At 54.0% G+C, this 16,126-nt stretch overlaps 1 protein-coding gene across 1 annotated transcript in view; it reads right to left on the bottom strand.

Annotated features, from left to right (window-relative positions):
- Nucleotides 1-808: 808 nt before the first annotated feature.
- The window catches only part of KIAA1755 (KIAA1755 ortholog), a 32,391-nt gene continuing 17,073 nt past the window's right edge, over nucleotides 809-16,126 (bottom strand). Inside the window, exons 7-14 of the mRNA XM_027078044.1 lie at nucleotides 15,739-15,822; nucleotides 14,049-14,165; nucleotides 12,234-12,332; nucleotides 11,243-11,391; nucleotides 8,406-8,544; nucleotides 7,267-7,389; nucleotides 6,196-6,414; nucleotides 809-2,720 (exon numbers count right to left, since the gene is read on the bottom strand). Coding sequence (XP_026933845.1) covers nucleotides 2,019-2,720; nucleotides 6,196-6,414; nucleotides 7,267-7,389; nucleotides 8,406-8,544; nucleotides 11,243-11,391; nucleotides 12,234-12,332; nucleotides 14,049-14,165; nucleotides 15,739-15,822 — 1,632 coding nt within the window. The 3' untranslated portion in view covers nucleotides 809-2,018. The remainder of the gene's footprint in view (nucleotides 2,721-6,195; nucleotides 6,415-7,266; nucleotides 7,390-8,405; nucleotides 8,545-11,242; nucleotides 11,392-12,233; nucleotides 12,333-14,048; nucleotides 14,166-15,738; nucleotides 15,823-16,126) is intronic.

The raw sequence follows: 16,126 nt of genomic DNA, 5'->3' as shown, positions 1-16,126 counted from the left end.
CCTACTGGCTGGATGCTGTTGCTATGGCAACAGCATTTTAAGAGCTTTCGGCCCCCCTCTGAGGCAACAGGCCTGGATGGAGCTGGACTGATCAAATGCCTCCTGCATCCTCAGGCCTGTCTGGACAGAAGGCATGAGACTGGAATGCAAGAATCAGAGCTGGCTTGGGGTGGGGGTTGGGGGCGGCTCAGGCCTTAGCCCCAAGGGTTTCCCAACAGCACCCCACCTCACTGTGTTGCATGAGCACTTGGTTACACATGCAGACTCCAGCCACCACTGCCGCAAGGGTCTGGTTTTAACTATCTGGGGTGAGATCCCCTAAGACGCTGCCTTTGATCAGCTCTGCTCGTGGTTCTGAGGCAGACAGGCCCCAGACCACTCTTGATGAAATCTTGAGTCCAGGAAGATTTTGGGCATTGAGGTTTGTGTGGATCTCTCTGCTGAGATTACTCTTTTTTTAAATAATGTTTTTAAAATTTACTTATTTTATTTATTTTTGGCTGCGTTGGGTCTTCGTTGCTGCGCGCGGGCTTTCTCTAGTTGCAGCGAACAGGGGCTGCTACTCTTTGTTGCAGTGCGCGGGCTTCTCATTGAGGTGGCCTCTCTTGTGGCGGAGCACGGGCTCTAGGTGCGCGGGCTTCAGTAGTTGTGGCGCGTGGGCTCAGTGGTTGTGGCTCGCGGGCTCTAGAGCGCAGGCTCAGTAGTTGTGGCGCACAGGCTTAGTTGCTCCACGGCACGTGGGATCTTCCCGGACCAGGGCTTGAACCCGTGTCCCCTGCACTGGCAGGTGGATGCTTAACCACTGCGCCACCAGGGAAGCCCGAGATTACCCTTGAGAAACCCTGTTTGTCCTCCCAGGCCCGCTCCGATCCTGCCTCCCTCTCCTTCCACAGCCTCATCTTGTGGGAGGATGTACACCCTACCCTCTTCCTGGAGCCAGGAAAATTCCAGAGCTGGGCTACCAGAGGCCATCTTGGTGATGCATCCTAGGGCAGAGATGGGCACACATTCTCAGGATAATGACATTCAGGGGAGGCGCTAGCCATGGTCACTCTGGGCTGTCTTCTAGATGCTCTATCTGAAATCAGAGCATCTCAAGCCTCTTCCCACTGTCCTCCCGCACCACCTGCTGGATGGGGACAAGGCTCCCTACCCTCCAGCCCCAACCATAGCAGAATCTGATGACGCCAGGCACCAGAGGCTGTGCCTAGAGAGAGGTCGGGCTTCGGGGTGGGTCTGAGGAGCTGTGGTGGGGAGGGGAAGAAGGCAGAGATCATGGGAGAGGGAGGTGGTCCTCTTTGGGGTTCCTTGAACTTGAGACTGATGCTCATGTCTGTTGGAGAAGCCAAGTGACAGAGTAGAGGTGCAGCAGACAGTCCCCCTCCCTTACCCCTTCCTTGCGCACTAACTGGCCTCCAGCAGGTGATTCTCTTTGCCCGAGGCCAGTGGCGTCAGTGGATAAATTACATGTGGTAATTCACTTGACAGCACCCCCTTTATTCCCTTCCCAGACTCGCTCCCCTGCTCCTCCGCCAAGTAAATGCGCACTTGAATCCTTGTGTGGTCTGTTTCGCGGGACCCTAAGACAAGAAGCCACTCCCCTAATCTCCCCACCCTGGGTTCTATTATGAGGGCAGCTTTGCCCCTTGTGCCCCAAGGGGAAGCTTACATACCCCTGAACCCCAGGTGGGGTTCTGCCTAAGTCGGAGGTCTCTGGAAGGATCTGTACCAACAGCTCTTTCCACGATGAGACTCCAGGGTTTTGGAGCCAATTTCACGCTCTTCCGCGTCCTGTCCTGCCCTCCACTCTCACTATTCTGAATGTGTGAGAGTCGCGTCTTCCCAGAGCTTCCTGGGGCCGGGAGCAGGTGCGAGTTCTTGTCTACCGAGCACGGGCCAAACTCAGTAGCCACGTCCTGACGGATGGTCCAGGGCTCCCCAGCTCTGTCTTTAGCTGGGCCCCACCCGAACCATACCCATCCCTGCCGGAGCCCAGTGTGATTGACGGGAACTCCCAGCTAGAGGGATGCAGGGGGACTTGTGTGGGGTGAGTCCTCCAGAGACGTCTGTGAGTCTGTCCCCTCCGAGGAGAAGCTGCTCCCAGTGGGCCGGGGGATCTGACTCTGCCTGGGGAGCCGCTGCCAGGAAAGGAAGGTGGTGAGATAACGCTCAGGGGCAGGATCCAGGGGCCCATGCGGGCTTCTGCCGTCATCAGCTTCAAAAGCCTGGCCAGCTTCCTGGGGTGGAGGGGCTGCTTGGAAACTTCTGTTCTGTACACGTCTGGGGGCCCAAGGAGGCCAACAGGATTTTGGCGAACGATCCAGACCCAGTGAGTCCTGGAGGGGCAGGTCCCATCTTCCCTTGTAAGTGATTTCTCCATTCAGGTCCTGGCCCTTGGCGGCCGCCCCTCTGAGTTCCCGGCCCGCCGGGTGGGAAGGGGGACCTGCCAGGCATGGACAGTGGGCCAGTGCCTTCTTCAGGAGGGTCTGGATCTCCTCGTGCCTCTCCCGGGCCTCCTCCCACAGGTCCTGGCCCAGGCCCTCCCAGCTCAGAGAGGCCACCTGCAGCCGCATGGCCGTGAGCTTCTCGGCAGGGAACTCGGACGCCAGGCGCTGCAGGTAGCGGTGGAGGCGGCGCTGGTCCCCAGGGCTGGCCCTTTGGGCCTTGCCCAGCCTGAGCTGGGCCATCAGGTCCTGGCAGTCCATGTGGAACCAGGTCATCTGGGAGACAAGAAGAGAGGGAGATGGGGGTTCCGTGAGGACAGGGATAGGCCTCTCTGAGCCAAAAGGAGGCTTAAAGAACAAATACAGCTAGACTGAATTAATACAAAAATGTCCAATCAGTGTTAGGGCCTCTCTTAGCACAGCTGTGATTTTCTCCACCGCTGATGATGACAATATTTCCCTTTCTTCCCCAGGGAACACCACCCTCCGTTACCCACCGGGAAACAGTCCCCAGCACCCTTGGGATCTTCAGGCACAGTCTTACAGACTTAGGGGCCAGCAAGGACTCACCCCTCTCTGGGGCTCAGTTTCCCCCTCAGTAAAGTAGAGGTTGTGATAGATAATCATGGAAATTTGAGTGATTCTCGGATTGTATGAACCCCTCATAAGTGGTGCTGAGGGAGGAGTCTGGCTAATATTTATTGAACGCTGACTGTTTGCCAGGCTCTGTGCATCTCATGTAGGATCACACTGAACCAGCAGCCCATTTTACAGAGGAGGAAACTGAGGCTCACACACATGAAATCACTTGTCCCAGGTCACGCTGCAAGTCAGGGAGGAGCTGGGATTCAAACTCAACCCTGTCCAGCCCTCAAGAGGGTATCTTCCAAGCACCTCCTTGCACAGGAGAAACTGGCCCAGGCAGGGCCCTGACCCTGCAGTCACACAGTGAGACTGTCAGCCAGCCCAGGCCCGGAGGTCCCCTCGCTCTGGCCGGGCCTCTGCCGCATTTTAGGATCCTGCCTGCACCCACAAAATGTCTGCAGGTTGCAAAGGAGCCAACATGTTCCCAGCAGCTTGTGAAAAACATAATCTTTCTCTCCATTAATTTAGAAGCCAACAGCAAGCTGTTAGGCAGTGGGGATTGGAGAACAATTTTCTCCGAGGAAACCATCTTTCCGCGGATTAAGGGAACTTGTCTTTAGATAAATGGCTTCATATTTGCAGAAGCACATTGAGCTCATGGCTGGGAAAGGGCTCCATAAATCTCCGTTAGCGACACAATCATGTTATTATTATTTAGTGCCAAAGCTGCCGCATGCCTGCTCTCCACCTGGGGCTGAGCCCAGCACTGAGCCGTCCTGTCTGTCCGTCTGTCTGTCTGGGACCAGATATTCCAGGCCAAGCTGGACAGAGGTGGAGAACACCTCAGAAATCATCTTGCCCCACCCCTTACTGTGCGGATTAAAATTCTGGGCCAGAGAGGAGAAGGTGCTGTCGAGGGGAAGAGCTTTCCAGGCTGAGGGAACAGCCAGTGCAAAGGCCTCAGTGCTGGAGCCAGTTTGCTTTCTCCAGGGAAGGCCGATGGGGCTGAAATCAGCTAAAATTAGTAAACAAGGGAGAGAAGCTTCCAGAACCCCTTAATCCATGAGGCATTACTCCTCCTACCACTACTGCTAATGACAACATTAGCAGTACCTCGGTGTTAAAAACAATAATTTAACATCGGTGTTAAAAATAATAATTCCAGATTTGAGCAAAGTCGGGTGTAGGGGCAGGGGGAGGGGTTACTTACATTTAATTTAATTCTCACTTCTCTGCACGAGAGCCAGATGACCTGGGTTCGAATCTCAACTACGCCACTTCCTAGCTGTGTGACCCTGGGTCAGTGACTTGATTTCTCTGGGCTTCCTGCCTCACAGGGTTGGTGTGACCATAATACCATATGTGAAATGACTAGAACAGGGCCGGCAGACAATAAGAACTCCGTACCTAAGCATTGGTTGTTATTATTATCATCATTATTCTTGACAAGGAGCTGAGGCCCAGAGCAGTGAAGGCCACTGTTGAGGTCACAGAGCCCATGCAGGCATATCCCTGACTCTAAGTCTCAGATCCTCCTGCTGTCTCGCTCTCTAACTTCTGAACAGCTGGGCGCGGGGGATCCCTTCGCTGCCTCTGCCCACATCTACCTCCCTTGCCTGAGGGAGACAGAGTGGCCTGTCCTCCCAGTGCCCCAGGTGTGAGTTGATCGAGTCCCTCCCGCTGCCCCCAAAGCATCTGCGTTCTTGGTGCCCTGTGTGCTGGGCTGGCCTGACAGCTGGGAGGCTGGGGTCAGGCTCTTCCCATGCTCCATCGTCAGTGGCCAGCGCGAGGGGCAGCTGAGGGCACTGGGCCCAGGCCAGAGGTGTGGGTTCTTGTCTCATCTGGGTTACAGCTCTCTCAGGCTGCTCCCTTGCTCCCCGTAGGCCTCAGTTTCCCCATCAGAAAGACAAGGGATTTGGCTAAATGGATTTAAGAGGGGCGGGGGCTCTGAAGTCAAATCCTGCTTGACCAGCCGGGCTAGGGGATGCTGAGAAAGCCACTTTCCTCTTTGGACCTTAGTTTCCTCATCTGTAAAATGGAAACAATGTTGGTGCCCCTCCCTCACAAAGATATGATGAGAATTAAAGCGGGCAAGGTATGCAAAGTGCTTTTAGGAGGGTCTGGCGTGGTGAACACAGTCAATAATGTGGGCTACCCCATAATAGTCATCTAACCCTCATCACCACCGTCATCACGTCTGCTTGGACACAAGAACTGCTTGTCATTTCGCTCTCCTTTGCAGAAGAACATAGCACATGGACACATCTGGGTTCAAATTCCAGCTCTTCTTTTCTCTAGCTGTGTGGCCTTGGGCAAGGTGCTGCCCCTCTCTGGGCCCTCAGTTTCCTCATCTGTACAATGGAGTTGGTCAACCTTGCCACATTGGGTTCCAAGAGATGACAGATGCAAAGTAATGGAGTTATTCTTGCTTCCTAACTCACCTCTGCCCAGGCCCCCGACCCTTGCCCCAGTAGCCCTACCCCCTCCTCCTCCCTCCTGGCCAAACGCTGGGTTCCTGGTGAGGACTGAGGCCTCTGTTCTGAGGATGCTCAGAGCAGCCTCTGGGCCCGCCCTCAGCCAACTGTCCCTTCCTTCCTTCCTTCCCCAGCTGTCTCCTCCAACGCATCTGTGCAGGGCAAGGTGGGGCATGGGAAAGAGCACAATGGTGCCATGGCTTGCTGTGTGACCTTGGCTAAGTGATGGTACTTCTCTGATCCTGTTTCCCTAACACTGTAATAGAGGGGTGGGACGAGATCAAGGTTCTGAGCCTGGTCCTGACCCTGTGAAGTTGCCTGCAGAGGTCTATGTGTGGAGGGAAAGTCTATAGCTTTGATCAGATTCTCAGAAATCCCCAGGATCCTTCCCCTAATCCCAACGTTTAAGAAGCAGGTGATTTCCTTTGAGAGGTGATATCTGGGTCACTGGGAGACTGCCTGTGTAGTGGGACAAGCTGGGGTCAGGGATTAGCTGGACCTGGTTTAAGGAGGGTAACTTAACCTTGCAAACCTTGTTTCCCTTCTGGAAAATGCAGGTAATGCGTTTTCCGCCTCATGGGATTATGGAATGAAAAGAGCCTAGTGCTGTGTCTAGGCTGTTCCCTGCCCCCACCCTACGTCCTAGGTGTTGGGGGAGCTGGGAGTTTATGCAGGTGGGCTGCCAGGCTCACCTTCTTGCAGAAGTGGTGGAGGTGGAGCAGCGTCTCCAGGTCTGTGCGTTGCCGCTCGGCTGCCATGTAGAAGTGGGTCAGCTTAGCCTGGAAGGCCCGCTGGGTGAAGGTGAAGCCTGCCAGCTCCGGGAGCTCTGTTCCTCCCGCCTCCCTGGCCCTGGCTGCAGCTCCCAGCTGGGCCGCCTGCTTGCACAGCTCCAGGCCACGGCGGTACTGGGCCTGAGCAGGGAGAGGAGGGGTGTCTACTCAGCTCCAGCCTTACTACCGGGTTATGAGACTTCCCGAGCCTCAGTTTCCTCATCTATAAAATGGGAACCCAGGGTTTACTTTGCCTGCTGGGATTCTGCTTAGCGTCACCCTCTTCTGGCAAAATTCTCCAACCCCAGAGTCTGGGTTACAGGCTCCTCACCTGTGTCCCCACAGTTCTCCTTTTCTGGCTATTCCCCTGTTGCCCCCAGCCCCCCATCTTGTCTCCGCCCTCCACTGGCCTGGAAGTTCCCCGAGGGCTGAAACAGAGGCTGAATCACCCTGTGCCCCAGGACCCAGCACATCAAGGATGCAGATTCTCTCCCCCCACCCCAGCTCTGAGGCTGACTCAGTAGGGCTAGGGTAGGACCCTGGAATGTGTATTTTAAGAAGCCCTCCAGGACTTCCCTGGTGGCGCAGTGGTTGAGAGTCCGCGTGCCGATGCAGGGGACGCGGGTTCGTGCCCCGGTCCGGGAGGATCCCACGTGCCACGGAGCGGCTGGGCCCGTGAGCCATGGCTGCTGGGCCTGCGCGTCCGGAGCCTGTGCTCCGCAACGTACCGCAAAAAAAAAAAAAAAAAAAAAGAAAAGAAGCCCTCCAGGCATTCTGAGATGGGCCATCTTTGTACTTGGTAGTCAGGGAAGGCTTCCTGGAGGAGACAATATCTAAGCTGAATGCTTTGTGTTCCAAGTTGCTCTCCTCACTGTCTTGGGAAGCTTTCTTCCACTTTCCCGCCTCCGCAACTTTTCCCCAGCAGTGCCACCCCCATCTCCTGCCCTCTCTATCTGCTCCAGCCCCACCCCGCCCTCAGTTTTAGAAACACACCGCAGCCTGAAGGAAGAAGTCCTCAAACTCTGCGTGGGCTTTCTCCACTGTCTCCAAGCTTCCGTCCTTGGGGGTCAGCACTTGCAGGCACTGGCTTCCTTCCTGCTCCATCCAGTTGCTGACCTGGGGCAGGGGAGGGAGGTTTGGACATGAGGGGCTGCTGAGGAGACATCCTTAGGCCAGTTTGCCACCTTCCTGGGAAGCTGAAGTCTTGTCCTCAGTCATCTGGGGGCTGGGCCTATGCCACCGGCCTGGACTGAAACCCTCCCAATTCTGGGGAGGAAAAGAGACAGCTTGGGGTGGGGGTGGGGCATGGTTCTCACCATCCAAACAGTGCCAGAGGAAGGTGCACGGCCCTGCCATGAACTCCCTGTGTGAACTGCGCAAGTCACTTCTCCTTTCTGGGCTTCAGTTTATTCAGTGGCAAAATGGGGTAGACGTGAGGATTCAAGGAAGGACAGAGGGGGTAAAATGGCTCTCGATCCCATAAGCAGAAGTCTTCTTCGTATTCTGGGGTGTCTTAAAAGAGCATCACCCACTTTATCCTCACAAAGCCCCATGCGGCAGGCACTGATATTATCCCCCATTTAACAGGTGAGGAAACCGAGGCACTGAATAAATACCTTGTCACACCGCTAGTAAGTGCTAGAGCCAGCATTGGAACCAGGCCGTCTGGTTCCAGGCACACTCTGTTCCACGGCCCAGAGCATGAAGGGATGCGTTGGTTCTAGGCATCAACAGTTGGACAGAGTGGTGCCAGGTGTGGGCTCCAGGATCAGACCCCTAGGTGTGCGGCCACGGGCAGATGACATAATGTCTCCCAGTCTCAGTGTCCTTATCGATGAGTAGGAGAAATTCTAGCATCTTGCCCACATCACTGGTAAGGGATGAGGTTGGAAAGCGGTGATGGACACAAAGGCTCTGGCCCAGGGCTTGGCGCAAAGTCGGTGTTTAAAAAATGCAGCTTCTGGAGTTATGTCTTCACCTATCAAGCACTATGGAGTGCATGTCATGTGCTCCAAGAATGCCTGCCTGCTGTCGTTTTACGAGAGCAAAGCGCCTGGCTGGGGTGGGGCCTGGAGAGGCAGGAGCCGCCCACCACCCCGTCACGTCCCAGGGCCAGCTTCCTCCTCTCTCACCTGGTGGATGGCAGCTTCCAGGCGGCCCAGGCGGACGCGGAGCTCCAGCCTCCTCAGGAGGTGGTTGGACACAGTGACGAGGACATGCAGCTGTTCATCCACGAGGCTGTACAGGGCAGCAGCTTCGGCCAGATGGCTCCTGGGAGGCCGAGGAGTGTGAGAGAAAACCCAAGATGCTGACCCCCTGACCCGGAGCCCCAGCACTCCTGCCTAGCATAGGCATGCCTCCGCGGCTCCCACCAGCTCTGTGGCCCTGGCCTGGGTATTTCAGCTGCTGACTTGCTGTGTGAGCTTGGGCGGGTCCCTACACCTCTCTGGGCCTCAGCCTTGGCCTTGCGTGGGACTGGGAGGACCAGAGGACACAGCGAGAAACCAAATGACCCTGCCTTTCCCCAGGAGGGTATGAACCGAGCTGGAGAGGTCTGGGTTCAAATCCCAGCCCTGCTACCTTCTAGTAACAGAACCTTGTACAAACTTCTCAACCTTTCTGTCTCCGTTTCTTCAGCTATAAAAAATGGGGATAACAGAACCCATTTCACAGGGGGGTTGTGAGAATTAAAGAATCTAACCCCTTGGCTCTCAACCCTGGCAACACAATTAGAACCTGCTCTGGGAGCTTTAAAAATCTCAATGCCCAGGCCCCTCCCCAACCCACCGGAGTCCTGCTCAGAGAGTGGCCTGGACCTCAGCGCTTCCCGAAGCGCCTCAGGCAAACCCGCCCTCACGCACTCAAAACAACACAGTGCCTGGCCCACGGTGCTGTTAGCGCTTGTTATTTCTTTTATTTTTGTTAATTAATTTTTACTGGAGTATAGTTGATTTAAAATGTTGCATTCGTTTCTGCTGAACAGCAAAGTGAATCAGTTATACATATACGTATATCCACTCTTTTTTAGATTCTTTTCCCATATAGGTCATTACAGAGTATTGAGTAGAGGTCCCTGTGCTATAGAGTAGGTCCTTATTAGTTATCTATTTTATATACAATAGTGTGTATATGTCAAGCCCGATCTCTCAATTTATCCCTCCCTCCCCCTTCCTCCTGGTAACCACAGGTTTATTTTCTACTTCTGTGACTCTATTTCTGTTTTGTAAATAAGTTCATTTGCTTATATGTGGAATCTAAAAAAATGGTACAAATGAACTTATTTACAAAGCGCTTGTTATTTCTATTGCAATGATGACAAGTGGCTGTAACACACCTCTCCACTCTGGCCTCTATTTTACAGATAGGAAAACATTTACACATAGGAAAACTGATCCTCCAGAGAGAGGTTCTCACTCACACGCATGGCAGTCTGAATTGGAACTCGGTCCACGGCCTTTTCTGCACATGATTTTAAAAAATGATCAAAGCCAGCAAGACATAAATGAAGGGATGCAGATGGGATTTCAGGAGAAACTTGGGTGAAAGGAGGAATCTCAGGGCTTTCCCAACACCCCTCAAATCCCACCCCACCCTCCTCTGCCCTTGGGGTCCTTTAGAAGGAAAAGGAAAAAGAGGAGATGGAAGGAGAGCCCGTTTTCCTGGAGGGAGCCTTGCCCTAAGCCTCCTTATCTGACTGTAGCTTCCCACAGGTCACTGCCCTTCCACGGAAGGGTGAGCACCCAGGGTGCGTGAACGGGATGGAAAATGCCAGTCTGTCTGGCAAAGGGAGGGAGAAACGGGCGGGCAGGCAGGAGCTGCCTAAGAAACACGCAGCGGCTCACGCGGGACCACAGCGCTCCCTGGTGGAGCTGCTGGTGGCCAACGGTCTGGAGGGGCCTATGTTGGACCAAAGGGGCTTGGGGGCCCAGTCAGTGAGGCAGGGGCATACTGGGAAAGGCAGTGCCAGCCCCACCAGGCTGTGTGAGGGGCAGTGAGGACAACTCCACACCCAGCACCAGGGTCCACTGCCGCCCAGCGCTCACATCAGCATGAATCTCTCTGTGGGCAGAGGTCAGGGTGGTGTGTTCAAGATTCTGGGCTAGGCTGCCTGGGTTCAAGTCTCAGCCCCACCACATCCCAGCTGTGTGGCCCTGGGCAAGTCACTTAACCTCTCTCTGAACCTCAGGCTCCTCCACTGTAAAATGAGGGTAGTACTCGGAGCCCCTTCGTGGGTGGGAATTAACCACATTAATATCCTTAAAGCCCTCAGAACAATGCTGTGTTCACACTAAGTGCTGTTGAGAGGAGGAGGTTAAATAAATAAAATGTTCTTGGATTACGCAAACGTTGTAGTAGTGTTCATTCTAACAGAGATAAAATATATACAACTACCGGCTGATTTAATTCCTGACTTGCACCTCTCCTCCACCCCACTCTTAAATTTAAGAAAATTGGTTCTTTCTAGGAATGCGTATTTCTTGCTCTGTGGTTCTGTGACCCTGGCACAGCACGAGGTTCCTCTGGCCTCTGCCACGAAGGGTAGGGCAGTGCAGGGGTTAGTGCTCAGCTGGTCCAGCTGTTACTTCCCTTCGCTTAGCCTCAGGTATTTATCAGCCAGACAGGAGGATGTGAGCCTCACATGGTCTTTTGAGGAATAAGAGGTGGGCTCTTAAAGGGGCTCAGCCCAGTGTCTGGGTCAGACAGCATCCCTGGTCCATGACAGTGACCAGAAATGGGGGTGCTGTCCTCTGATGCCTGGACTGAGGAGGGGCCTCAGAGAAGGGACTTGCCAAGGTATAGGCTGGGGGCCCGTGATCAGGCCTCAGTCCAGGATATGGGCCTGGCAAACACCCCATCCTGGGCATCTTCAGAGCCCACCCTATGTGTCCTCTCAGCGAAGTGACCCCAGCCCCGAGTCCTAGTCTGGGGAATAGGATGGGGCGGGGAAGGAAAAGCCTGGTGTCCGTACCTGATGTCTGGGTTGAAGTTCAGCCTGCTGCCTTCCTGTCGCAGCCTGGCCAGGGTGGCTCCGCCTTCCCGCTGGAGGCCCAACAGGCCTGGGTCCCTCAGCACAGCCTCCATCAGCTCCTTGGACTTGCTCAGACACCTGGAGGCCTCCTGCCAGGGTAGGGAGGTAGCCTGCGGCTCAATCCCCACTTTCCTTCTATAACCTTCCAGGGCTCCCCACACCCCAATCACGCCTGACTCCCCTAGTTTGGCATTCAAGTTTCTACAGAAAGTCTCTCCTTTCTATCTCTAAAACACCTCCTCAAGCCGAGCTTCCTCTCATCACCGTGGCAACCTCACTGGTCCAAGCACCATCATCTCTTGCTGGGACGCCCATCCCAGCCTCTTTACTGATCTCTCTGTGGCACTCTGGCTCCCCCTGCAATCTGTTCTCTGAATGACAACCAGATGGATCTCAAAGTGCCAATCTGATCATCCCAGTGCCGCTGCTTAGAACTCTCCAGCGGCTTCTCTGCCCATTTAGAATCAAATCCCAACCCAACTCCTCCCTGATACAGCCCCGTGGATCCAGAAGATCCTCTCGTTCTATCCTCCCCTCCCCCACTCTGTTCCACACTGGCCTCCTTGCTCTTCCTGAACAGACCAAGCACAGACCAAGTCCCATGGCTCCGTCCCATCCTTCAAGGCTCAACTTCTATACCCTCCTTCCCCATTTTTCTCAATCTTACTTTCACAGCATTCAGCATCACTTGTAATGACATGTCCATTTCTGTTTATTTTTTAAATTATGACCTTTCGCACTGTACCATGAGCCCCACGAGGGCAGGGACAAGTCGATTTGCCCCAGGCTGGATCTCCAGGCCGTGACACATGGTGACTGCCCAGTAAATATCGGTTGAATGAATGAATGAAAACAAAGCCCCTTCACTGAGCCCTTGGTCCATGAAATAAGGGATGTGGTGTGGTTTCCCCACCTCAGGCTCTTGTCTCACCTGCACCCCTCCAGGGGGGTCACCCTTCTCAAACTCCCTGATGGAAGCCTTTAGCAGCGAGGAGGCCTGGCGGAGGTCAGCAAGGAAAGGGTCCAGCTTCTGCAGGAAAGGAGGCCAGAGTGGGGATGTTAGCCTGGGCCAGTGGAGAGGGTGCCTCTCCCCTCCTCCCACCAGGAGGACACGCGGGTGGTGGTTCTCAAACTTTAGCTGCATCAGAATCCCCTGGAAAGTCAGTTATAAAGCAGGCTGCTGAGCCTTCCTCCTGAGTTTCTGGTTTAGTTTCTCTGGGGTGGGGCCTGAGAGTGTGCATTTCTAACAGGTTCCCAGGTGGCCCTGATGCTGCTGGTCCAGGGACCACAGTTTGAGAACCACTCATGCTGGGAATGAGAGAGAAAAAGAGAAGACAGGCCTGACCTACTCCCAGGACTGTGGGAGAGGGAATGGTAGGAGGGGGTGAGAGGGCAGGGGTAGAGGACATCCTCTCCGGGTCCCACTTCAGCCCAGCTCCACCACTTACTATCTCTGAGGCCTTGGGCAAGTTTCTTAACCTCTTTGTGCCTCTACTTCCTCTTCTGCAAAATGGGATCATTTCCCCATTTCCTGCCTTAGAGGCTTGCGGGAGGACTAAATGGGTTTATTTGTGCCAGGCACTTAGAAGAGCACCGATACTCATCCTCATTACCAGTTTTATATGCTGGCTCTATAGGTAAGATTTCATTTAAAGGGAAGGTTTTAAAGCAAAAATATAGTTCAAAGGCCCCTGGATTAATTGGAGGCCTCTGGAGAGGGGAACTGGGGGCCTGTGGGACAAATAGGAAAAGAGATTTTTTTCAGTATATACCCTTTTGTACCATTTGAATTTTGAACACAGGGTCTATTCAAAAATAGACCCAATCTTAAAAAGAAGAGGACCAGGCCGAAAGCAAATAAGCAAACAGCCGCATTAGACTATAGACCAGTGGTTCTCCATGCGTGATGGTTGCGTACCCCAGGGGACATTTGGCAATGTCTGGAGACACTTTTGGTTGTCATAATTTGGAGGATGCTGTTGTCAGAGTGGGTAGGGGCCAAGGATGGTGCTAATCACATGACAGTGCACAAACAGCTCCCCCAGAAAAGAATTATCTGACCCCAAATGTGAATAGTGCCGCAGTCGGGCTGCCCTGGTCTAGAGAAAGCCCTGGGCGGGCAACTATGGGCACTGGTCCTGGTGCGGTTTAAGCCCATAAGCTCCTGTGTGTGGCTGTGGAAGTTGTGCCCATCCTATGCATCCTCATGTGTTAAACTGGGCATGAGGTGCCCCCTCGCAGGGTTGCGGTGAGGAAGGATTGAGGTCACACAGGAAAGGAGCCCAGCCCTGGAAGTTTCCTTACTTCCTCCCTCTTACAGAAGGGAACACATCTGCCTCCCTCACCAGACCCCAAGCTTCCTGAGTTTTGTGTGTCCACAAAGCAGATGTCTGTAAATGTATTTGCAGTTAACACTAACATCACTCTTAGCATGTGCCAGACACTCTTCTAAGCTCTTTACACACATGAACTCAAGCCTCACATCAGCCCCATTTCGTCACTGAGGAAGAGGGCTCTGAGAAGGTGTGTAACTTATCCAAGGTCACACAGCAGAGCTGGGACTGAAACCCAGGACTCCTGGCCCCAGAGCTTGAGCTCTTAGTCACTCCACTCTGCACCCTCATTGTAAACACTTGTTGAATGACTGTCTTTGAACCTGATAAGTTCAGTGGATCCATGGGGCAGGACGGTGAAGGGAGAAACAGAAGGGGTGAGGGTGGGGGGTGAAGGCTGTGATGGTAGATACCTGGAAGAATTGCACCCATTCACCGTGGCAGTAGGGGAAGGGGCCTTCCAGGGCCATGGGCAGCTGGCTGGGGTCCACGTGGCGGCTGAGGGCCTTCAGGGAGGTCAGCACCTCTACCTGCAGACAAAGAAGCAAGTCAGAAGGACCAGGGGACTCAGTGTAGAGACAGATGCTTGAGAAGGTCCTGCCCAGACCCACGCCCCAGCACCACTCCACTTCCCATGGGTAAGACTGGCCTTGGCTTTAAGAGATGATTTCTGGGCAAGGAATCTTCTCCGGAAACTCTGACAAATCAAAATTGAGAACCACACCCTGGGTAAGAAATGGCAAATAAACAGGATTCGTACTGCCACTGTCCTAGCCTGTGCCCGAGGCAGACATTAATCAATGACGGAACTCCTTCCTTCTGAGCTGGGCTCCTTCCCAGCACAGGTGTCCAGGCAATCAAACAAACAGACTGAAGCTGGCCCATGTCTTGTAACTTCTTTGTAATCATTGTACTGTTCTCTGGAGACCCATCAAGGTACTATCTTCTTGGGGTTGTTGAGAAAGGTCACCAAATCCTAACAGTATCCCCTAAGACGTGGAGCAGGGACTAGGTGACTGCATCTCCCCAGGCAGTGATGCTTGAGGCTTTATGCTATGAATGGCTCCAGATACCTAAGCTTGGGATGGGGAGAATTCTGTGGCGTTTTGGAGCCCATTTTTCATGCCTGGTATTTAAAGTGTGGTCCACGGACCAGCAGCACCAGCATGACTTAGGAACACGTTAGAATGCAGAATCCCGGCTCCCATCCAGAGCTACTTAATCAGAACCTGCACTTGGACAATCCCCAAGAAATTCATAGGCACCTAAAAGCTTGAAAAGTACATCTCTAGTTTACAATGTGCCTCTTTGTTAACCAGGAGGTAGAAGGAGACCTTTAGAATCATTTCCTGGGGCTTCCCTGGTGGTGCAGTGGTTGAGAGTCCGCCTGCCGATGCAGCGGACATGGGTTCGTGCCCCAGTCCGGGAAGATCCCACGTGCCGCGGAGCGGCTGCGCCCATGAGCCATGGCCGCTGAGCCTGCGTGTCCGGAGCCTGTGCTCCGCAACGGGAGAGGCCACAACAGTGAGAGGCCCGCGTACCGCAAAAAATATATATATAAATAAATAAAATAAAATAATTTCCTGAAACAGGGCAGAGGGCAGGGTGCCCACGCTCGTGACCGTGGTACATGGCAGTGATTAAAGGGAGCTGCAGTGTTCTTTCCCGTGAAGCCCTGAATCAACTTAGCATCTAAGTTGGAGATGCTGAGAGAAACTAGGGAGAGAGATACAGGAAGGGCAAGGTGAGGTGTGGAAACGGCCCCTCTAGCTTGCTGTATGGCCTTGGACCTCAGTTTCCCCATCTGAGAAGAAGGGAGGAGGGGTTGACAAGATGAAGCTTTCAAGTGGGTTTCATGCTGCGTGCAGCTCTCAGTCACGTGGTCGTGCCCACCGGGAGCTGCTAGGGTTGCCAGGGAGAAATAATTCTGGGGCTGATTTGGCAATGCTTGCCATGGGGGCTGGGCAGTAGAGTTGTAGCATCCTGGACTCGTATCTAATGGACCTACCCTTGATTATTTCAGGGCCTCTCCTAGCTTGTGAATTCTGCCATTCTTCACCCCAGCTCAGCTCCAGCCCACCTCCCCTCCGCCGCAGCCCTCACCTGGATGTCAGATGCCTCCAGCTGGAGAGCGGCCTCCTGCTCCCCCAGGAAGAGCACAGCACGGATGGAGGTTGGGACCAGAGTCTGTTGGAGAGAATCATTTCAGAGCTGATCCGCCTAGGCTTTCACTGAGCCTCCCGGCTAAGACGTAGGCAAATGGGCCACAGGGATGGGGTGAGGGTTCCCCATGGCTGGGACCCTTATGCGGTATGGAGGGCTTGGATCCGTATTTGGAGGGTGAGTCAAATGACTTATTGGGAGTCACTGGAAGTCAAGAGAACAGCAGGTCCAAGCTGGACTGCAAACTTCCCAGGTGCCCCACCCACTCTGGGTCTCAGTTTCCCCATCTGTAAAGGGAGAAGGACTTGGGCGTGGAGATCATGAGGTG

Source organism: Aethalodelphis obliquidens, unplaced genomic scaffold (genome assembly GCF_003676395.1).
Source record: "Aethalodelphis obliquidens isolate GAN/ISIS:26980383/991018 unplaced genomic scaffold, ASM367639v1 scaffold42, whole genome shotgun sequence".
In the NCBI taxonomy this organism is placed as follows: Eukaryota; Metazoa; Chordata; class Mammalia; order Artiodactyla; family Delphinidae; genus Aethalodelphis; species Aethalodelphis obliquidens.
The sequence above is the reverse complement of the archived record's forward strand: the minus strand, read 5'-3'. Positions and strand labels throughout refer to the sequence as shown.